The following is a 23,868-nucleotide window of genomic DNA, read 5'->3' as shown; positions in this document are numbered from 1 at the left end:
CAACAAATGGTTTAATATAAGGATTTCTTAAATATTCATAAAAATATTACATTTAGGGCGCAGTAAGCGTGGTTGGTCGTTTTATTAGCTGACTATATCATTCTATATTTATCAGTTATTGAAAGCCTCTCCGGACGACTCGTAAATATTGAAGTGTTAAGAGCATGCCACACTATCCGATCCGATCTCAGTCGGTCGTAGTTAAACGTTTAAATTAATCCACATTGAGTCAGTTTTGCGACGTTAAGTTACGAAGAAACGTAGCAAAATGTCTCAATACATAAGTTTTAAGCCTTTTATATTTATTTTATTTGCCTTTCCATAAAGCCGCAGCGTTTTTCAAGCTCTGAAAATTGAAAGGTGATGTGATTTGAAAGATGACAAAATACTGTTATGCTATTGCGACGTTATGCCACCTTTCAGAGTCATAAATTTCTCAAAATGACATCAACGTGGGATTATTTTCGATTAACTTTGTCAAGTTTACGTAACATGTAAAAGTTGTAGAAGTAGCATAACTATTCAGAACCAGAATAATAATTATTTGCTAATTACCATGATGTTATGTTACCCAAGATTTTTTGCATTCTAATACACTGATGTTTTTTTTTATTTAGAAAAAATTTGAACGGTTATTTTTTAATTGGCAAGATAATAAAAATAAAACGAATTGAAGTTCATAGTAAGAACATCCATTTAATATTTCAGCCCTTTTCGTAGTAGTCAAACAGTTGAATTTTTTTTTAATGTTGAGTTATGCGTTGTCATGGTTGCTTTCCCATAGATTATACAATAAAAACTATCAGGAGAAATGAAAAGACCACTGATCTTTATTTTATATTGTATGATATATACTATACTATAGTTTAGGTCAGTGTAACAGACATAAATAGGTAGCACTAGCTAAGCTAAGCTTACATTCAATGCTTTCACAGCCCCCTGAAAAAAGCTTTTAGTCCGACAACTTGGTTAAGATAAAAACGGCTGTTTGGCCACAAAAATACTACGGTGATAAAATATTTTTGTTTTTCGAGTAACTCGTCGACTGACTCGTTTCCATTAACAGTCGGACGACCTTCCTAGCGTAGCGCTCAGCGCGGTGGTTTTAAGTGGGAGCTCCTGGGGTTCAATCCCCGCCAGCTTCAATATACGAAAATCTATAATTTCTGTCTTTCCTGTGGGCTGGTCTGATTCTAGGCTTTTGCCGTGGCTAGTTACCACCCCACCGACAAAGACGTGCCGCTAAGCGATTTAGTGTTCCGGTGCGATGTCGCGTAGAAACCGTTTTGGGGTATGACATCATACTCCCTAACAGGTTAGCCCACTACCATCTGAGACTGCAACATCACTTATGAGCAGGGAAGATTGCAGTCAAGGGTTAACTTGTAGAGGAACCAACAAAAACGGTTGATACCGATATCGGATCGTATAGTGTTATATCGCTCTTCTCTTATACCTAGTCGCGTGCTCTTTACTGATACGGGTTTTATTACATTTATTTTTATGTTTATTGGCTCTGCCTTCTCTATAGAGAGCCCGCCGCTTTGAGGATATCAAATATTATCCTTTTGCTGAGGATGCAACGTATTTGTAATATCTTGGGCTTCTTCTTGCTCTGATATAAGAGGTGCAAACTTAGGGTAAACAAACCCTCGTGGTGGATGGCTGCCATCTTTTAGAAAATCGAGTAGCACTTATATATATTTGAAACAGAAAATAAAATGAAGGAGATATGGCTGTGTCGCGCCAGTGTGTATCAAGTAATAAGTAATATTTTTTTTTTAAATGTGGTTAAAGAGGTTTATTTTTCTCAAAAGAAATTACAATTTCACTCAATGAGAATATTTACAACTTATTTCACGTAGGTAATATTAAAACTACAAACAACGGCACGTACGAAACAATCAGAAATTATGTTAAAAAAAACTTGAGGGTAAAATTATAAATAAATACTTCATACTGTCATACATAGCCAGGACCGCACTCAGATTCTTTCAATAACAAAAGTTTTAAGTTTTTTCTTGAAATTTCGTTCTATTTCAATGTCGTTAGGTAATTTATTATACATTAATGCTCCTTCAAAGCTTATGTTTTTCTTACCGTTATTTGTTCGTGGTTTGTTTAAGCAAATGTTATTAGCACTACGAAGTTGTGATAAATCATGAAGTTATCTGTATTTAACAAGAACTATAGTCTAATCTTAGATTTAAATTAATCTTTCGCGACGCCTCTGGTGCCCTATACAACTTTAACACAAAAAAGAACTTTTCAAATCCGTTTATAAATGACGGAGATATTCCCGAACGTAATAAAAAAAAAAACAAATTGATATTCATCGTCCTTTTTGAAGGATGTCGATTAATAAACTAGCACGAGTAAGTACATCATGGAAAAATCTGAGGCATGCAGGTTTCCTCACGACGTTTACCTTCGCCGATAAAGCCAGTGATATTTTGATTGCTTAAAGCACATAACTTAGAAAACTTAGAGGTGCGTGCTGACATTTGAACTCGGCTCGAAAATGTAGTCGAAGTCATATCCACTGTGCTATAATTATATATTAAGTCGTATTTCTCGTATCTTTGTTACAAAAACAAACATATATACAATTAATAACTATATATTATATATACATCATCTTACCCCAAACGTATATACCGTTACCGAATCACAGTCCCGTCATGGGTAAAAATATCCCACAAGGATTCATGCCTACTTCCATAGCGAATAAATACATTATTTTTTCCAGAGAAGACGTAAAACATTTTATATCTTTTTCTGGGGTCTGATTTATTTCTTTGCTGGGTACAGTTTTATTCATGACTCGTGTCCGTGTTTTTTAGACGTTATGAAAATGACAGAATAATAATTTTATTACAAGAATAACGTAATAAAGCAAAGGTAATATAAAAACATTCTATGAATAATAACATTATCTTCATCATTCAGCTTATCAATATTAGGATTATTATCACAGATTAGTGTTAAAAGAAACCGAATAAGGAGTTTAACTTGCTCTCAGATACACGGGCTTCACACGACTGTTTCCTTTTTTAGGGCTTGTGCCTACCTACCTTTTATTTTACATAAAACCCAATACCTAAAAGGTACCAGTTCGACCCGTAAATTGAACCGATAATCTCATGATCCATTACCAAACATGAAAAACACTAGACATAAGAGGCGATACGTTGTGCGTGTTATTGATCAACCTAAGCCTATTAAAGACGCACTGCTGGGTACGGTCTTTCTAACATAGGAGAAGGTTTAAGAGCACCCACCACTCTGCTCAAATGTGGGTTGGTGTATTTTAACAATTATTATTAAAAGTTAGAAATAATAACCGAGACCGATGGCTTAACCTGAACCGATAATTTCATGATCCGTTATCAAACATGAAATACACTATACAAAAGTGGCAGTTATACGCTGTGCGTGTTATTGATCAACCTAAGCCTATTAAAGACGCACTGCTGGGCACAGACCTTCTTAAATAGGAGATTATTTAAGAGCACCCACCAATATGCTCAAATGTCGGTCGGTGTATTTTAACGACTATTTTCACAAGTTAGAAATAATAACCGAGACCGATCGCTTAACGTGATGTCCGAGGCCTGGAGGTTTACACCGCCAATTCTTAATAGAAAAACCCAATACCTAACACGTTTAGAACCGACTTGGGATTCGAATCTAGAACCTCGTAATCCGCACTTAAACAACCTAACCACTAGATTAACGAATCAGTTAGTTTATTTTTACCATCATATTATGTTCGAAATAAATCAGAATATGAAAAGGCCTTCTTAGTCCATCTTTTCTCAACAGCAAATAGGTACTTCGTCGCAAACGTATTCGGTGCCAAATTTACTGGAAGTCCACTTCAAAAGAAATCTCTTTGGGAAAAGGAGCACGAAATTGCACGACGCGAATCGGCGGTCACTCGTCCCCAAACTAAAATATAAGGACGTCCACAGTTTGCTGGTTCTGCTTAACATTCGGACAGTGTGCCCGTTTGAGCTATAGTTGTTTGTGATAAAATTAAAACAGTTTCTTTTAAGCGAATGAAATTAAAAGGTTCATTCAACTTCAACTGAGTTCAATTATTATAATTGAACTTTAGAGTTTGAATAAAATAAAGGACTAGGTTCTCAGTTCGACTGTTTGTTTTTTCTTGTGTATTGGTTACGCGATTACTCCGTCAATTATAAACATTTTGATGATTATTTTTCTGTTTGGTATGCCATACCTCAGACATGGTAATATTATGTGTATAATACAGAATATTACCGTGCCTCAGTGGTGGTCAATTTTAATTTGGTGAAGATCTATTGGAAGGATTCTGGAAATGTCGAGGGAACTCTTTGAATGTTATAGGCACACCCTGTTCGATTTGAGTATTTTTTAATGCATTTAGGTTAGGTTTAAAGATATTTATTTCCATAAAAGACACAAGTCACTTACATGGAAACAGCAATTAACAGTAACATAATTAAAATATCTAAGTGTCGATCGTAATGTGTAATTACAAAAAGTTGTATTACTCATTTCATGTATTTGAGTTTAAGGTGGGTAGTTCTGGATAATATGTTCCGATAGCTTAGTTTTAAATACATGAAATGAGTTTACATGTTTTAAAGTAGACGGCAAGTTGTTGTAAAGCTGTGCACCCTCATACGTGAACATTTTTTTTTCCAGTATTTGTTCTAGTCCTAGGTAGAACTAAAAGACTTGCACGGCGCGTGCGAAGGGGACGTGCTGTCAGTTGCTTCAACGTTATGAACGATAGGAGTGAGCGTTTTATAATTTTTCTAAGAAGAATGCATGTATTATAAATGTATAACTGTTTTATGGTCATAAGCTTGGTTTCTTTATATATTTGTGAAGTGGGGGTTAAAAAGTTGTAGTGGAATAGAACTTTGATAATTTTGTTTTGTTGTATTTGGAGATCAGCTAATTTAGTTTTAGCAGCGCTGCCCCATATTTGTATTAGATAAAGTAGGTGCGGTTTGACTAGAGAATTATAAATGGTGTAGCGTATCTGGCGTGGAATACACCGGACAATTCGTCTAAGCGAGCCAGTAAGAGATGACAATTTTGTTCGTATATGTTCAATCTGGGCATTCCACGTCAGACCACTATCCATTCTAAGGCCTAGGTATTTTTCGCAAGCTTTCTCCTGAATTATTATATTATTAATTTTTAGTGCGTCATGAGAAGGAATTACTTTGTTTCTTGATTTGAAAATAACGTAGCATGTTTTTGATATATTTATTGTAAGAAGATTATATTGGAACCAAGAGAATAATTTGTTTAAATCTTCTTGAGCATGGGCTACTATTTGTTGTATTGAGGAGCCAAAGTAAAACAGACATGTGTCATCCGCGTACAAAGACACATGCCCATGTAAGCCTATATCGCGGATATTATTTATATAAGTCAAGAATAGCAAAGGTCCTGTTATGGAGCCTTGTGGAATCCCACATGTGATTGGACGTTTTGTACTTTGGGCGTTATTAATTTTGACTATTTGAAATCTATTAGTGAGGTAAGATTGAAACATTTGGAGCGCTGTGCCATCGACACCAATGTGTTTTAACTTTTTTATGAGGAGACTGTGGCTAACAGTATCGAAAGCTTTTTTTAAATCAATGAACACGCCAAGAACTATGTTTTTGTTGTCAATGTTAGATTTAATTTTTGTTACCAGGTCCACTGTTGCCGTTAACGTATTGCTTTTAGGTCTGAAACCATACTGGCGTTCAAAAATGAAATCAATGCTTTTAAGATACTGTTCCAAACGGCTATTTATAATTTTCTCAAAAATTTTGGAAATAGTAGGCAATACAGAGATCGGTCTGTAATTTCCTGGGTCTGTTTTAGCCCCTGATTTGAAAATTGGTGTAACTTTAGCAATTTTTAAGGAATCCGGAAATTTACCCAGTTTTAACAATTTATTGAGACAGTTTGTAAGCCTATCACTAATGAGGTTTTTTATACATTTTATTGATTTAGTAGATATTCCATCAAGGCCGGTACTAGAGGTCGAATCAAGGCTATTTATGATTTTTAGGATTTCGTCGGAACTGCAAGGATCTAGAGTTAATAATTTTGAATTTGTCATTGTTTGAGGTAAAGCTTGTTCGTAATCATCGTGATAATGTTTTGGTATTTCATTTGCTAACAGAGGTCCAATTGTTGCAAAATATTTATTAAATTCTTCACAAATTTCTTTAGCATTAGTGATATGTTTGGATTGTATTATAAGTTTTGAAGGTGCAGGGCTTTCTTTAATTGTGTTACAGGCTAGATTATTAACTAATTTCCACATTTTCTTTGGTTTTTTAGTTAATTGAGTAAATTTATTGTAATAGTATATGTCTTTAGTATTTTTAATTAAATTAGCTAAGTCCGTCTTGTATGTTTCAAATTTTTTTTTCCAGTGTTCTATCTAACGGGTTGCACTTGAGTTCTTTCCATAGTAGATTCCTTTGCTGTATTCCATCAATTATATCCTTACATATCCAGTCTTTTTGAGGTGGGTTTAGTATTTTAGTCTTTATTATTTTACTTTTATTTATATGATGTTTGATACTATTTTCGAGAAGCATGTAGTTATCATCACTGTTATTTAATCTAATTTCCTTAGCCGTGGATTGCAACTTATCATAGTCTATTGCTTCAAATTGGGTTCTGATTTTTGGTGGTTGTCTGATTTTTTTTAGTTCGATACAAATTTGCTTATGGTCCGACATAGCGGATTCAATTATTGCCATGTGGAAATAATCATTCTTTAGATTGGTACTTACGTGATCTATAATCGATTTTCGCGTTGAAGACTCTCTTGTGCAGTACTTCTTTGTGATTTTATTTAGTATTGTAAATCCAGCTTCATTTAATAGTGACTTATATTGTTTAGTCTGTTTGTTAGTTGTTAATAGATCTATGTTAAAATCCCCAAATACTATCGCTCTGTTTCTTTTTTGTAATTGGTTGCTAAAAGTTTCAAGAAAATTTTGGTAATTTGTGTGACCTGGGTTGTATATAATGCCAATTTCTACTGAGTAATTTTCTAGTCGAATCCATAAGTAATTATTTCCGTCTAGGTATTCTGAATCGGACATGGAATGTTTCAGGTTGTTGTGTATGTATGCAGAGACTCCTCCGCCCTTTTTATCTGGCCTATAATTATAGTAGTGAGTATAGTTAGGTAGTTGCAATGCCAGTGCTTGTGTTTCGTTACTGATCCATGTTTCGGTAAGTAGGATTACATGAATTTTTGTAGGCAAAGCCTTAAGTATACATTTAAGTTCATCAAATTTGCCTTTTTTGCATATGCTTCTGGCGTTTAAATAGAAGAATGTTAGGCGACATTTAGAGCATTGTAAGTCTTCATAATTCGTGAGTAGTTGGTATGTGTTTTTAACACTTGTAGATGTGTCCGTGGCCGTATTTAATGGGGGGAGTTTTTTGAGTTCACTTTTATGATGCTAGGTATTCCGTTGATATACTTAATAGTCAGGTCCGTTTCTCCATCACCCACACGACGTGCCAAATCCTCTTTTAAATTCCGGAAGTGCTTTTGTTGGGCCGGAGTTTGGTCTGAGTAAATTTTGATGGGTTCTGAAATCTTATCTTTAGCACGCAGGAGCTGCTTTGCGGTAACCTTACTTTCGTAGCAAACTTTAACTCTTCTGGTTTTCGTATCGCGGTATTTACCAATTCGTATAACTTTAACGGGCGGGGGGACGTCATGAACTATTGAGCGAGTAATTTGAATGACATCGGCTTCATCTTTGGATGCGCGCTCAGTGGCGCTAGCTGTCGTTTGTTCGGGAAGACCTGCAATGATGACATTTCGTTCCCTCTCGCTGCGTTCCTGAACTTCACGTATCAGCTTTTCGTCTAGGTGCGTTCGTGGTTCCCATCTGCCCGATGGAGCAGATGCGCATCCTTCAATATTGGTTTCTATGGTATTAATTCTGCTATCGCTCGCCAAAATCTTTGTCTCTAGTGCAGCCATTTGTGCTTTGATTTTACTTTGTTCCACTTTTATATTTAACGATGATGATTGTATGCCACCTATTTGATCCTTGATTTCGGTAATATTCTCCTGAATTAAATTAGTTGATTTTTCAGAGGTTTCTTTAATTTCGGCCATTTGAGCCTTAACTTCAATAATGTTATTTTGCATTGTTGTCAGAATTTTTTCATTACCATCAGTGTATTTCTCCAATAATAAAGCCATGCGGCTTAACTCAGAACGCACTTCTTTTAATTCAATGCTACATTTGCAATCGTGTTCAAAATTATGTTTCCTCTTTCGAAGAGTTATCGTAGAGTCCGTCTCCATGGTACTTAGCTTAGATAAGTCCGGTTGCGATCCACCGCCAGTTGCTGTACTTGTCGTTGGACGTAGTAAACTCATTGTAGGCACTTACTTGAGGTGCGTTAGGTATTCACTGCGTGTTAAACGTTACGCTTCGTATACACTGCACGCAAACGTAGGCTAAGTTATTTTGTATCGGGCCGAAATGCAGCAATGTTTTTCGAACTTCGTAAGAGATTCGGTTATCGCTGTCCACAATAGGTATCAAGGCGCTGTGCGAGCGGGACGAAAATTAGCAGTCTATACTCGTTCCCCGAGGGGGTGAAGGGAGCCCCTTAGTGGCCCTTGCGCGCACGTCGCTCTCGATGTATGATTTTTGAAGTTTGGTACGTATGGTTAAAAGGAACGAATTACGATCACTGATATTTTGGTAATTGAACTTTAAATTTGAGGACATAAGGTTTAGAATTGATGATCACTATTTAGATATTTTGTAATTAAAAAGAATCACACGTCTACTTCAGACGAGGTACGACCGAGCATTTTCTTTTGAAAAGCACTATTTCGTCAAGCGATACTAATGATATCGATGAGACTGGCCAGACTGGCAGTAGAACTAAACAAATAATTGCTATTACACGGGTTGCGCTTCCTTAATGGTATATTGTAGGTAAGTAATTTATGCTCGTCACTATAAAGGAGCTGATGGTGAAGTTCCGGGAGAACTCCTTAGCCATTAACACCCCGGCTTCGGGATAAGAAATATTTTGTTAAAGGTTATAGTAGTTAATATATGGCGAATATAATTAAGATATAATCGCAAAACTAGCCCACTTAAGAGCGCGAAAAATATTTTTTTACAAAAAAAAACCGTCTTTGCTACAACATTTTTAAGTCGGCGCCAAGTAAATGTAGAAAATAATAAAAAAAAAACACTATTCGGTATAGGTTAGATAAAGCTGGAAGCACATTCTAGACCTTTGCGGTTCGTGTTAGAGATTATATGTGAGATGAGAAATTATTCCTGACAAGTAGTTGAGAATAAATATTACGCAAAAATAATGATAATTAAAAAATAACATTAATATTCCCAAAAAATACAAGCCGTCTTTAACAATTATTGTATAGTTGAGAGGTTCACTTATGGGCATAGTACCCAAAATGCTAGCGCTATTGCTCCTTTGAATTGCTAAGCAGGAGAGTTAAAAAAATTACATTTGTGTTTTTGTCCACAGGCAGAGCTGGTTGCAGTGGAGGGGAAAGAAATAGAGACCCACTACGTGTTGGCTCGTGAACGTATCCGCCGGTGGAACTCCACTTCTAAATGCTATCTTCTGGTTGAGAACTTGCCTACGCCTTTACAGGTATTTTTTTTCAGTTTCTAACTAAATTTAACTATACATTCAAGGAAAATATAGAGTGAAAGATTATTACGTAGGATTTAGCTCTGTTTCAGTAGAGCAACATGGCTAAATTCTACACAATAATTAAAAAATTATGTTATTATGTTAATTATCCAACGCACAGTTTTTTTTTTAAATTCAACGTTATCTACACTTTATTAACTTACCAATGGTAAGACTGTAGGAAATGCTTGCAGGAATTAAGTTTTCACAATGCACATGTTTGCTTACTGTCTCTCCGCAATAAAGATTAAAAACAAAGAACAATCAGATCAGCGTATTTACACTAAAAAATGCATTCTGATAAAACTCTGACTTAACCCTGGGGCCATGGTCATCGGACACGAAATATTTTATTAACAAAGTGTCCCAAAAATTGGTCCTTACGTCTGACGACCCAAGAGCTGGCGCTTATTTAGCCCAACGGCTAAGTCTAGCTATTCAAAGGGGCAATAGCGCCAGCATTTTGGGTACCATGCCCATAAGTGAACAGTTAGACAGCTTATATTTATTGTAAATATTAATTTTAGTTTGTAAATATTATTTCCCTACAAAAATATATTTTTCGTTGGTTTATTAATTAATAAAGAAGAATAAGACTTGTGATAAGGGGAAAATCTCCCGACATCTTTAGTAGCAGTAGAGCTATTCGTGACAGAGCTCGGCCGAGGAAGTACCTTCGCCATGCTTATTTCTACCACCAAGCAACTGTGGTACAGTATGAATGGTAATGTTGCCAGTGTTATTACAGGCACATGAGGTTGGTCACCTACGCCTCAAGTTGATTGACACAGGGTGAAACTTTATATTTATATTATATTTATGTATATTCATAAATGTTATATTATACTTATGACGGCCGAGTGGCGCAGTGGGCAGCGACCCTGCGAGTCCAAGGTCGTGGGTACGATTCCCACAACTGGAAAAGGTTTGTGCGATGAACATGAATGTTTTTCAGTGTCTGTGCGTATATCTGTATATTATAAGTATTTATGTGTATTATATTCATAAAAAAATATTCATCAGTACCCATAACACAAGCTAAGCTTACCTTGGGGCTAGATGGCGTAGTATATTTATTTATTCCGGTCCATTTTATTTCTTTCCCTTTGCGTAAATTGCGAGAAAACTGAGAAAATTGAGTAAATTTATAAACTTCAAAGACGTGACAACGATCAAGTGAGATGAGGGGCTCAGGACATTACACCAACGGCGTTAGGAAAGTCAAAATACCGTCACGTCATTAATTGATGCTCCATTATTGTCTATTTAGGCTGGTGGCATAGCCAGCGCCAGCGTGTGGTCTTCGTGCGGCTGTCGCCAGCGGTTGCTGGCAGCAGTCACGAGCGGAGGTCGCGCTGTGCATTGGGCAGCAGTGCCAGCCCCCAATCCCACCGATAACACCGATTTATGCCGATTCAATTATACGTAAGTACTGTTATTTTATGTTAGATTAGATAAGTTGTTAAATGAGAAGACGCAAAAATACTTTATTCCACGCGAAACATAAGGGAATATAGACAAAATTTCACATTACTTTTTAAATAGTTTAAAATGACAATGTGAGGTAGTAATAAAATAAAGAACACCCGGAAAAAATTGTTGTGGGCTCTCCTTAAACCAAAGTGCGTTTGAAACCATCGTAGCTTGAGTTTTAAGTTAACGAGTTATCTCCATCATCTCACTACTGTGTTCTTTTTAATAAGAGAATATTAAAGAAAATACCTATCACTTCGTAACCTCTTGATTGCATGAAAAACTACAAAAACAAAAAGGAATTCAAATGTTGCATTCTAAATTTGAATCCAGTCATGTCACCATCTTGAGAACGCTATCTTACGAAAGTTATCCTTAAATCTATTCCCTTACAAAATTACCAGATTTAACCAGACTGTGCCTACATGAAGGGTAAACCACAAACAACTCGTAGTAATGTTATAAATTATAATTTGTTATAATTTCGCACATTTTAGACGGTCTAAAAAGACATAAATCTTGAACCGAGGCTTCATAGGCCCTACAAAACTGCCATACTTTGAGTGATTTCATTCAACAATTTGACTACTAAACACACTTACCGCCACTCCTGGTCGAGACTTTTTACGAGTCCACTGTCGGGGTGTGATTCCTGGCCTGCTGCGAAATTTTATCTTTTTATTTATTTGTTTTCACCTTAATTTGTAGATGTACAGGTAAATATAAAATAAAAGAAAAACATCGTTGAGTTGACCGTAAAAATGCTTTCAACATTTTCTACTCATACAAAACATGAAAAGAGCCTTTGTTATTGAAACAACGGAAAAATTAACCGCCAAAGAATAAACTTGCAAAGACACACAAACTCAATTCCGCCAGCGCCCCCCCAACCCCACCATAAACAAAACAGAATAAATTGTCGCCCGTAAAACTTTATTTTTACAGCGTTCGATAATTAGTCCCTGAAAATTGCATTGCAGGAGTTACGGTCGCATTAAACGCGACAATAAATAAGCTGCAACGTGGGTAATTAAGAACATCTTTAGAGAAAAATGCCACCACGTACCTCCTAGAGGAAGCTTTCCCCTAATTGAGATGTAAATTTTATACCAGTTCTTCGGTAAATTAAAAGCGGGAACGTTTCAGTTCAATCCTGATGGGAAGGGTACGGTTTTATTGCACAACATAATTGCAATCATAGCTTTGATAACGATTGCTAAAGCTGATAGTATAATTCAACGATTCCTACGTAATGCGATGCCTGACGAGCGTAATTTCGTTCGCGAAATTTCTGCAGCATTCGATTTCATATAAAAAATGCGACTTAAAACTAAGAACTTTCCGGCCTCTGCCCTCCAGATTCAGTTATTAATCTGTTTTTGATTCAGACTAGGTGTCCGTTTCATCAAATGCGTTGGCTCCGGTAATTGAAATAGTGTGCATTTTTGAAGAATATTCGAGCAACCGTTTTGGCCCAAAGTCCGATCGTATTTAAAAATTTTGAGAACTCCTATTACAGGTTTTTACTTTGAGCCAAATTCAGTGAAAAATACTCAACTGACGTTACGGGACTTAGAACTCAAAAAGTTATACTCGTCTTGCCTCATGCTTAATTAACATCGTTTTCATTCTCAGTATATTGTTGGACAATTCTAATGAACCTATTGTTTTATTCGCTCAGGAACATTTTGGCTGTCACCGCTACATTTTGCACTAACTTTGAGAGTGTTTTCTAACCGAGTGAACAAAGGTGAAGGCTACGCTTTTAATTTGACTAAAATTTTCTTAGCTTAAAGTCATTATTTTACAAGTAACAAACATATTTCGTTTATTTATCTGGACTTGGCATATTCTGGTTCTATTCTCGTGACAATAATCTCCAATACCGAGACAATGTCCATTCTAATAGAACTACTGCTGTAACAATCTCTCAAGTCCCTGAATGTTTTGCAACTTTCCTCCCCAATAGGACTTTTGTGTCAAAAACTTTGGCGTCTATTATTATCACTTGAAACTGCAACTTCGGTGGTTCTTTGTCCTTTTATTCTTGAGTGTAACAAATGTTGTTCTAGATTCAATGAAACTTTTCGCTCGTTTCTAAAATTCTGATTGATCAAAATAGTCCCTCGGCTTATTCATTTATGATCATTTGCAAATCTTAATGCCAATATTGCCATTCGTTAAAATATTAGTTGATTAATACATTAATGTTACAGTAGAGTTTCTAAAGCTAATCAATTATATGCAGCAATCTATATTTTGCATCCCTAGTAAGATTACATTTTGATTGCGTGTAAAGACGCATATTATAATATATAACTACCTTTGATTCGATAGTTTTTATGAACCTCAAGTAAGTTAATCTGTCGTTCAGTTGAGCATTAGTTCATAAAACTTAAATGACGAATCATCATGATCATTATATGAACCGATAGACGTCCACTGCTGGAAAGAGTGAGTCTTTTATAGAGAGTTCCAAATTCCACGGTTTTGTGCCGCTTGTATCCAGCGGCTCCCTGTGACGTGCTTTATGTCGTCGGTCCACCTCGTTGGGAGTCGACTTACACTGCGCTTACCAGTGCAGGGCTGCCATTCCAGCACCTTGGGACCCCAACATCCATCCATTCTCCGAGCTTAATGCCACGCCCATCGCCACTTTTGCCGCTATTGCCCTTTGCCCGCCCACACAGCGTCGCGACTCGTTGAGCTATGTTGGTAACTCTGGTTATGTCTGCTTTATGAACACGCAGAGATATTCCGAGCATAGCTATTTTTATCGACCGCTGAGTGACTTTCAGCCTTCTTATGAGGCCCGTAGTCAGCGGCCATGTTTCGAAACCATAGGTCATCACTAGCAATACGCACTGTTCGAAGACTTTGGTCTTCAGGCACTGAGGGATTTAGGACGAAATGATGATGTAGATATTACTTTATTTTAATCATTGATTAGAGGTACTTTCTTATTTGTAAGCTCACGATTTTAACAAAATCAGTGATCAACCTATCTCATATTTCAATGCTGTTAAAATACGAAGTAAATGACTGTGAAAAATTTATTTCGTATGCTTTATTTGGTGAATATAATACATTTATGGATGAACCCGCTAACGAGGCAGGAAGCGTGCAAAAACAAAACGAATGCAATGGTACGTTATGACCCGCGGGGCCCATTCATCACACCCATAATCTTGTTTCCATCCTGACACGGACGTATTGGACGATATATTTTGTTTATATGCTCGGTGCGATTATTTTTATTGTAGCTGGAAAAATTGAATTGTCACATTTATTTTCAGCGACAACTGCACGTTTTATAGTTATTTACAATATAATGCGTTACCTAGGTCACTATAGATTTCATACTCTCTCCTTGCCTGGAAAGTCCCTTGCGAAGGGCACCGTTCCGTAAAAAGACCAGATTTTTGTTTCGACACCGTGACACTTCGTTATCTCAAAGGTAGAATTACGTACAAAATAAGACATCAGTTTATCTTATACTAATATATAAAGCTGGAGAGTTGGTTTGTTTGTGCCAAAAATTTAACTACGTACATTCTGGAAAATAAAAAAGTATAATTCTTACCCTAGACAACACGCAGGAACTGTTCCCGTGGGATTTACAAAGTAGATATCCTTTCTTGAACCACCCACCTACGAACGCACGATTCCCAGAAAGTTCCTTAAAAATCCATGAAACAGCTAGTTTATGTAAGCTAAGTGCATAAACCGGTTTATCATCATTGCGCGCGAGCGGGACTTTTATGGTCTTTTATCTTCAATATGGTTGTCATAAGTAAACACTTAAAATGTTTTCAATTAGTTTGTATGGAAAATAAATATTCTTCTTATGTTTTACTATTTATACACGATGATTCCTTGTAAAATATACTTATGCGCCCTTCAACAGTATTTCGTAATTCGGCTACAAGTTGTAAATTCAGTACATCGCGGTACACCCACATTTTCTGTGAAAATAAGAAGTAGGTAGGTATATATATATAGGTAGTTATAGCATATTTTTTCGCGACTGAAAGCTAATTGTAGCACATAGTGTTTAAACTTAGGTTATTCAAAAAAATATTTACTTTTTAGTTCGTATAACACTTATATGGTTCTTTTTGTGTTAAAAAAACGATCTTATATTAATTCGATACTGTTACTGATCCCCGATAGGCGTATAGTAATTGCGGCGTTGTAGCTAGTTGACACGGCTGATAAACTAATTGACCTGGAAACGGACTTGATCGATTAGCAAATTGCCTCTATACACTTTATACGAGGGCTTATTGTCTCTGTTTGCATAGGAGCTCGTTAGCTACTCTAGGACGTAGGCAGTAAGATATAGGTGTAAGATATATATTACTCTTGGTTGTTGATGGATGCATGATTGGGCTTGCATGATGCATTACTAAGAAATATATATTTACCTATTTTCGTTCTTCTTTTTTCCCTCATGCCACGTTATGAAAGGTCGGCACGACATATTATATCTTCTTCAAACTTGAACAGACAGACAGGTATTTTGGTTCCAGCATATTTTGATGTTATGTATTGTGAAGCGGTGATAGCCCAGTGGGTAGGACTTCGACTACACTTTCGGGGGGCCAGTTCAAATCCCAGAACAAACTTCTAACATTTCTAAGTAATGTGCGTTTTATGCAATTAAAATGTCACTTGCTTCAACGGTGAACCGAAACACCGTGAGGAAATCTGCATGCCTGATAGTTCTCCATACTGTTCTCAAAGGTGTGTGGAGTCCACCAATCACACTGGGCCAGCGTGGTGGATAACGGCCTTAACCCCTCGTCATTGTGGGAGGAGACCCGTGCCCTGTTCTTCTTTGTCGTAACACTCTTGCCAGAGTGGTCGTTGTCATCACGGTGGGACATTGTTTGTGGCAGTTGTTACTCGCCTCACGATCATTCGCCACTTCTCCCTGTTTGCAGATAGTCTGGTACACTCATGCAAGGGACCTCCCACGGAAGATTTGATTTGATCGGTCCATCGCATGGGTGACCTACCGCGTGCTCTAGTGCCTTCTACCTTGCCCGTGCCCTGTAGTGGGCCGCTAATGGGTCTATATGATGTTGATGGTGATATTTTGATGTTAGCCCTCCTTAGGATTGGGAATGATTATGTCATAAGAATAAAGGTACGACGATGTAGCTGTAGCTAAGATTGATTGACGCTAGATGTTCTTTGTGGTTTTAACAGCGCATCTTATAAATCTGCTCCAAGATGGCAACCTAAACCCTTCTCATTTTGAGAGGAAACCCGTGCACTGTTATGGACTGGCAATAAGTTAATAATGGTGCTATATTTTTATAAAAATGTTAATATTATTATTATTATTAATTGAATATTTTATTATAGTAATATTGTTTCTTTAAAATATAAATATAACCTAAAATAAAATCAAGAAAAAAAAACTGTTTTGTTGTTTGTTTGGTCCGGAGGCAAGAGCCCTTTTCAAAGAATTATCGAAAAGGGTTATCGAGTCTACCGGTGATCCTAGAGCCGGCAGTTACCTTGGCCAACGAATTAGTTTGGCCATCCAAAGGGGCAATGCTGCCAGCATCTTAGGAACTGTGCCTCGCTGCGGTGGTTTCGAGGACGTTTTAGATTTTATTTAGTTTTAAATAGTTTATTTTATTATTAATTATAAAAAATCATATTATTATAAAAAAAAACACCAAATTTGTAAACTCCACCTCTTTTGAAAATTGATTGATATATTTTGCTGATTTAATGGTTTGCACATCGCAATAGCGTGGAAAACAATATACTTTTAACAGTTTATACAAAATTAATTCACAACGTCAGGTTAACTGCACCGCCCGCTAATGAATCAATGTAATTTGAACCCGCGGGTGTCGTTTGATGACAAGAGACAAATTGTTTCGGAGCCCGCTGGGACATTGTGTACATAGTGCACCATATTTTAAGTGTCTGTATAATTAAAAACTTTTTTTTAGCTGTTAATATTGTTTTTCGTTGTGTTAACTTATTCCCAGGGGTCATATTTATAATCCACTTGCAGTGCACAGGCTTCGACCACATGTAGTCCTTTTTTTTTACTTCAAGTTAGCCCTTGCCTGCAATCTCAGCTGGTGGTGGCCCTCAGACAAATTTCCAAAAAACCAGGCATATTTCTTTATTAAAAATTGATTTGGCACTTTATTATTTTTTATCAATAATTAAATGCAGTAGTGAGATAACGGCGTTAACTATATAAACATAAAACTAAAGCTACGAGTCTACCAACCGCCCTTTTGTGAAAGTTAGGCGGGTGAGTCGTAGTATTTAACAATACAGTTTTTTTTAATTTCTGAAGGAACTGGTAGGGTGACTTGGTTCTGAGATATTGAATCCATCACACACCTTCCTCGATTTTAAGGGGGATGATGCTGGTAACACAGACTGGGGATGACTAACTATACCTTCATCAGTACAGTGGAAGGATAATATTCGTATGGATCATATGTTAATACGGTAGTTACCTGAATTCTCCACTTACTGAGTTCTACCACATTAAATATATACCCATTTATGTTACCTCTGCTAATACGAAACTATTCATTTAACTTCAAAAGTAATTGAAGTTAAAGAGACGTCTTTAGGTGAACCCGGACTGTAATGGACGAAGTTATGTTGGACCACGATAAATCATTGGGTAAACTTCGTGGTTTGGGTACTCAGGAGTTTTTTGGTGGCAATGTACCGAAGATATAGATAATTTGAGGTGAAAAGGGTTTCTAGAGATATTTTCAGCATCAAACAGCGCCTATCTTCTGCAGTTCAAGAGCGAATTCTTAGTTTCTTCGGTCACGTGTCCAGGCGTAACGTGACGTGTCAATTGAGCGTCTTGTGGATCAAGGGAAAGTAGAAGGTACCAGAGCACGTGGTAGATCACCGATGAGATGGACGGACCAAGTGAAGGCCACAATCGAGGGTCCTCTACATGAATGCGCAAGAAAGGCAACCGTTAGAGAAGAGTGGCGACGGATTGTTAAGCGAGCCTCAACACCCAGATGACGACCACGACCTGTCTGTCAATACTGTAACAAATAAGAAGAAGAGTTATTTTGTGCGATATGACATACATAAAAAAAATCAGAACTAGACAGTTTAACTGCACAAAGTCTTCGTACAGTGCTTATTGCTATCCCTACTTCCCTACTTAATATTATAAATGTGAATGTAAGTTTGTTTGTTACGCTTTCACGCAAAAACTACTTAGCCGATCCTCATGAAACTTTGTACACATATTCTTGGAAGTGTTAGAAGTAATATAGGATATTTTTTATCCCGACATTAAGCTCGGTTCCTTTGGGAGAGGGGATGAAAGGGTTTGACGGTTTATATCACAACTCCGACCAATTATAACCGATTTAAATAATATTTTTTATACTATAGAGGTTATAATATGTGTTTAATTTCCTAACCCAAGGTACTAGAATAGTGACTCCGCACCGTAAACGCAGCGATAGGTGGCCCTTACTAGGAAAACAGATAGCAATAAAGCAATTGCAAGCTGCCCAAGACCGTGGCATATGGAACTCCATACAAAATACCTATGTCCAACCAGTGGCGTGCATAGAGGGTATGCACAGGGTATGCAGATGATACAAAGTGAAGAAAACTTATAGTACGAGTTATAAATGCTTAATGGTAGGCTTTTAAAAACTCTTTACTAAATGCCTATCCTTAGGTTTTATAAAACTCGTACTGGAGGATTTTCTTCATTTTATATCATCTGCCTACTCTGTGCATACCATCTATGCACGCCACTGTGTCCAACAGTACACGTACATTGATTGTCAAGATTAAACCAACCCTCCATATCAAAGTTTTTACACATGGATCCCCTACGAGGTGAACCGAAAACCTCAAACGAATCGAAGATAAACGCTGAAACGCAAGCTGGATGACATTGCAACTCCCTACAAAGGACTTTTGTCTAGCAGTGCTTCAATCAATTGATTTGATGATGATGATGATGATGATTTATGTACGATTTTTAGAAGTCGCGAACAAAAGTATATTGTCAGTGAAAAAAATACTGCACTTTCCAACTGTATCCGATTTTTCATATTATTTTTTTTGCTAAAAGGAAAAAAAGCCAACGTTTATTCAGGGCTTTTTAATAAAACGTAGATGGAAACAGACCGGTCCGTACTTTCTACAAAGTCAATAACGAACTTTTCGCGCATATTTTAAAAGCAATAAAATGCGAAGCGCTTTGTCGCTAAATTTGTTCCGAAATCAATAAATCCCGAAACGATTTACGAGGTTATTAAAAAGGGGGGATCATTAATACCTACGCTATGGGAACGATACAAATAGTGTAAGAGGTGGTGTATGGATTTTTACAGTTTTTAATCCTATCCAAATTTTACATTTTGCTAGGCAAAATGCGACGCGGTTGTTTACTCAGTTTGATTTTGTAGCAGACTGAAAGTCAGCGCTGAGCATTTTTTGCCAATGCACAGCATAAGGTTGAGTTTGCAGCTATTTGCCATATTGTTAATAATAAATTGGTAATAATTTAGTCCAAGATCTTGTATTAACAATAAAGTATGGCAATAAAGGATTATTATTATTAAATCTTCAAAACAATATTGCCTCCTAATCTCAAATATGTACCGTAAATATTGTTAATGCCTTTTCAGCATTATTAAATTCACAAACGTTAATCTTTCATCTCAACATCCAATTACCAGATTTACTTTTCATTTCATCATCCAAATTATCCAAAAAGCATATTTATAAGCATAATTATCACAAAAGCATATGCAAAGTTCAAAATGGATGGAAAGGAAAACTTCCTTATTTTACAGATTTTATTTATTTTTATTTTAGAGACATAATAATTGTGTGAGTTAGCACAAGGCTAGTTTCTTCTTGGTTTTTGTTCCTAGAATAACTAACGCCTTACGTACTCAGTCTTCTTAAAATAACGCCTTACGTACTCAGTCTTCATAAAACAGTCATTATCTTTGGAAAACAATAATAAACTGCAAGAAAGTATTAACAGGAAACTACTTGAAATAAAAGAATTATGAAACTGTATAAAAAATCACCCCTAGCTCTTTAACTATACGTGGTGTCTACTTGCAACGAGAACGATACAAATTTGGTCCATTTAATTATACGGTACGGAAGCGGGAATTGAAAATTGAGTGGGCCCAAAGAATAATTACCGGCCTGTAAATTCGATTCAGGTTAATCCCATAGCTATGGACGCGATTGTGTTTATTGGAGTGTGTAATGGCCTTTATTTTTAAAATGCGGTAAGACCTCTCTCAAACTGATTGCGTTGCGTTAGGGAGAATGTCCATCAGATCAGAGTTTTGCGAGGATTTGTAAAACGGGTTTTTGACGCAAATTGGTGCTAACAGTTTGGCTATTTTGTTTACTAAACCACATTGCACGTTGAACCTTAGTATTAATACTCTCTTTAAGATCTCTCCTATAAGACAGGATTTAACTATCTTTTCTATAAGACAGTGCCCGGCATTGGTATTATAAAGTCTATTTTTTTAAAAACTTATTGTATTATGTTTAGTATTGATTTCATATTTTAATATACGTACGTACTTTTAGTGTTAAGTATGTATTTAAGATAGAAAAATGAAAGACTGTTTTTAAATAAATGAACAAATAAAATGAAAGGAAGTCTTAACTATCTCTCCTATGACACAGAAGATGTTTGTCCGTCATTGGGATTATAGTCTATTTTATAAACTTATTTTATTATTTAAACAATCCTTTCATTACTTTTTAGTGCAAAGTTTGTTTTTAAAATAGAAAAAAAAAAACAAATCTTTTGCCTTAAATAATAAGAAATAAAATAAAGAGATTTTCTTTATGAATGTATGCTTTTATTATTGTTTAATATTCAAAAGTTTATATTGTACGAATATAGATGTGAGAAAATATATTGTAGTGGAGCTACTAATGTATGTAGCACTGTGCGATGGTGATAATAAGTTCGTAGTGAGTTACTTCTTATACCACGAAGCGTTTGGAGCTGTAGTTTTAAAGTAACACATGTAGTATGACCATAACATTCTAGCTCTGTCGGTCTATCTCTGAGAGTCTTTATCTGCGTGTCGGTCTTTGTGTGTCATTCTCTATGTGTCTTTCTTTGTGTGTTGGTCTGTGTACGTCTATATCTGTGTGTCTTTATCCTCTGTCTCTTAGTGTCTATCTCTTCATCCCAAACGCTTTTCTCATCGAATAAAATAAACTTAATGAATGTTCTACTGCAACTGGACAACAGCACACGGTTATAAGGGAGAAGTAGCTTGCAATCCACGACGTTGCTCTAAAGCGGTTAAGTGGGCTCAGTTAACATTTCACAACTCTTACTAGGTACGAGGCCTCAGTGAAGCGGACCGAGAGAATGTCAATTTTGACGTAACAAATAACACTGGTATACAAAACAAAGCGGTTATGTCATAACAAGCGTGTGACAGCCCATATCGGCTGTCGGGCCATGGCCCGAGGTGACATTGTTATCCGTTCTGTAACATTTTGCTTACATAAAGCAATACGCAGTTCCGTTAAAGCATTCCCACATTATTTTGACCCACCTTTATGTTAGGTTACTTTTCTAACACTTACGTTTTTGAGTATTTTACTAGCAGTCCTTCGCGTAATTTAAGAACTTTTAAAGGGAACAAAAAGAGTCAGTAAGCACTCATAGGATTTTTTCCCGTTTTTGCAGCATTTCGCAATGATGCCTCGCTATTATTGGTTGTAGTGTGATGTTATTTAGCTTTTAACCTTCCTTGATAAATGGACTATTTAACAAGAAACCGAACGAACCGGTATTTCCATAAATAATCGTGTTTGAGCGATTTAAAACTCTTGAGCTTAAAATATTAGTAAAGATTTAATAGCTTGATTTTAATATTTTTTATAATTGTTTTAAATCCCGTGCGAACCGTTCATTTTTACGTAATAAAAATGATTCCATGTTGTTACCACGGTGCGAGCTATATCATTTTGAATGCTTTTCCCATATCATCTGACATGACGCCCTTTAACATGCGAATTATTTTATTTAATTATAACACAAAGTACTAAAATTAGTATACTTCGCATCCTGAAACTCACACTGAGTATATTTAGACGTCGCACCTTCCTCTAAAATCGAATAAGTTTAAATATATACAATATCATATTTTAACCAAAAGCAATACAGTATACAGTAGGTAGCACACTAATAAATCCAGTGTAGGTAATTCTGTACTGCGAGCCATCGCGTAGCTCAGTAGAAAGGTACGAGCGACCGGTTTGGCGCTGCCCCGAATGGATACGTAATTCGCTCCTGTAAGGTAGATTGTGCATCGTTAAAAAATATGTTTAAAGATACCCAATTCGCAAAATGGAAATCGAAGCACAGCTTTGACCCCAATAAAATGTATACACACGGTTTTACTCCAATAAAGTTTATCCATTTGCCCACAGATTCCCCGTGACAGCTGACATGGCGCCGGTCAGCTCTCTGCTCGTGTATTACGTCACAGGGGCTGGCGAGCCTGTTAGTGACGTAGCCAGTTTCCACGTGCGTCTACTGCATAAAGAGGTGAGACTAGACATAGCGAATTTAAGCTTTTTTTTTAAATTGTATTCAGGATTTGTTCGATTCTGGATGTGCCATCCTCATCCGTGTTACGTTCATGATCCTCACTACGACCAATGCCCACTGTAAAGATTTCACAAAGTTTTCCGGCCTCCTAAGATTTTTTTTCCACTAACAACTCAGCCCTTTGACTGTTATCTTCTTCTTTTGCTTCTTGACTGTTATTACATTACACCAGATGGTAACGGGCTAACCTGTTAGGAATATGCAAATTACATTAAAATCATACTGCTAAAACGTACGCTTTAACGTATCGGAACGCTAAATCAGTTAGCGGCATGGCTACGTTTTAAACCTAGATGACCTCTTTCAAATAACTGTATAGAATACTAATAGCACCTACAGGTTTGCAATTAAGCAATTAACGACCGAGTAATAAGAACAGCTAAGCAATACATTTAATTACTACCATTAAAGCTGAACCTTGTAACTTGCATTGTACTTTTAGAAGCAATGCAAAATACCTACTCCGAACTGATGATGGCCAATTGATGGACCACCTACCGAGAAATGATGAATCTATCACGAATATAATTATTAAACTCTTTAAAATATACAAAATTACCATTACATTAAAATATGCATTATAAACAGAAACATAAAGAAAGAAGTAGAATACAAAACGCGGCGTTATCGCTTAATAGCGAGATCCAAGTAGCGGGAAAGAGGGGAAGAAAACGACTGAAGCTGGATTTTGTAGGACAAATAAAACGAAAGGTTGGGACGGGTACTAATAAAGGTTTGAATGAGAGATGGACATGGATAGAGGAGGTTGGAAAGGGTTCCACTGACAAGAGCTTAGATCTTAAGTTAGAGAAGTAGTACTCCTTACAATTATTATAAATGCGAAAGTGTGTTTGTTTGGCCTTATTAAGCGCCATAACTAAGCAACGAAACATCTTGATTTTTGGCATAGAGTTAGTTGAAAGGACGGAGTTTATCCCAGGAAAACAAATGCTTTCCACGGGATTCGTGAAAAACCGTAATGAACGACGGCGCGGGAAACAGCT

The 23,868-nt window shown here is 36.5% G+C and overlaps 1 protein-coding gene across 1 annotated transcript in view; it reads left to right on the top strand.

Annotated features, from left to right (window-relative positions):
- The window catches only part of LOC120626787 (C3 and PZP-like alpha-2-macroglobulin domain-containing protein 8), a 315,655-nt gene that overhangs the window by 246,511 nt on the left and 45,276 nt on the right, over nucleotides 1-23,868 (top strand). The window contains exons 8-10 of the mRNA XM_039894529.1: nucleotides 9,562-9,690; nucleotides 11,003-11,157; nucleotides 22,684-22,801. Coding sequence (XP_039750463.1) covers nucleotides 9,562-9,690; nucleotides 11,003-11,157; nucleotides 22,684-22,801 — 402 coding nt within the window. The remainder of the gene's footprint in view (nucleotides 1-9,561; nucleotides 9,691-11,002; nucleotides 11,158-22,683; nucleotides 22,802-23,868) is intronic.

Source organism: Pararge aegeria, chromosome 10 (genome assembly GCF_905163445.1).
Source record: "Pararge aegeria chromosome 10, ilParAegt1.1, whole genome shotgun sequence".
NCBI lineage: Eukaryota > Metazoa > Arthropoda > Insecta > Lepidoptera > Nymphalidae > Pararge > Pararge aegeria.
Note: the sequence above shows the minus strand (reverse complement) of the source record. Positions and strands in the feature narration are given on the sequence as shown.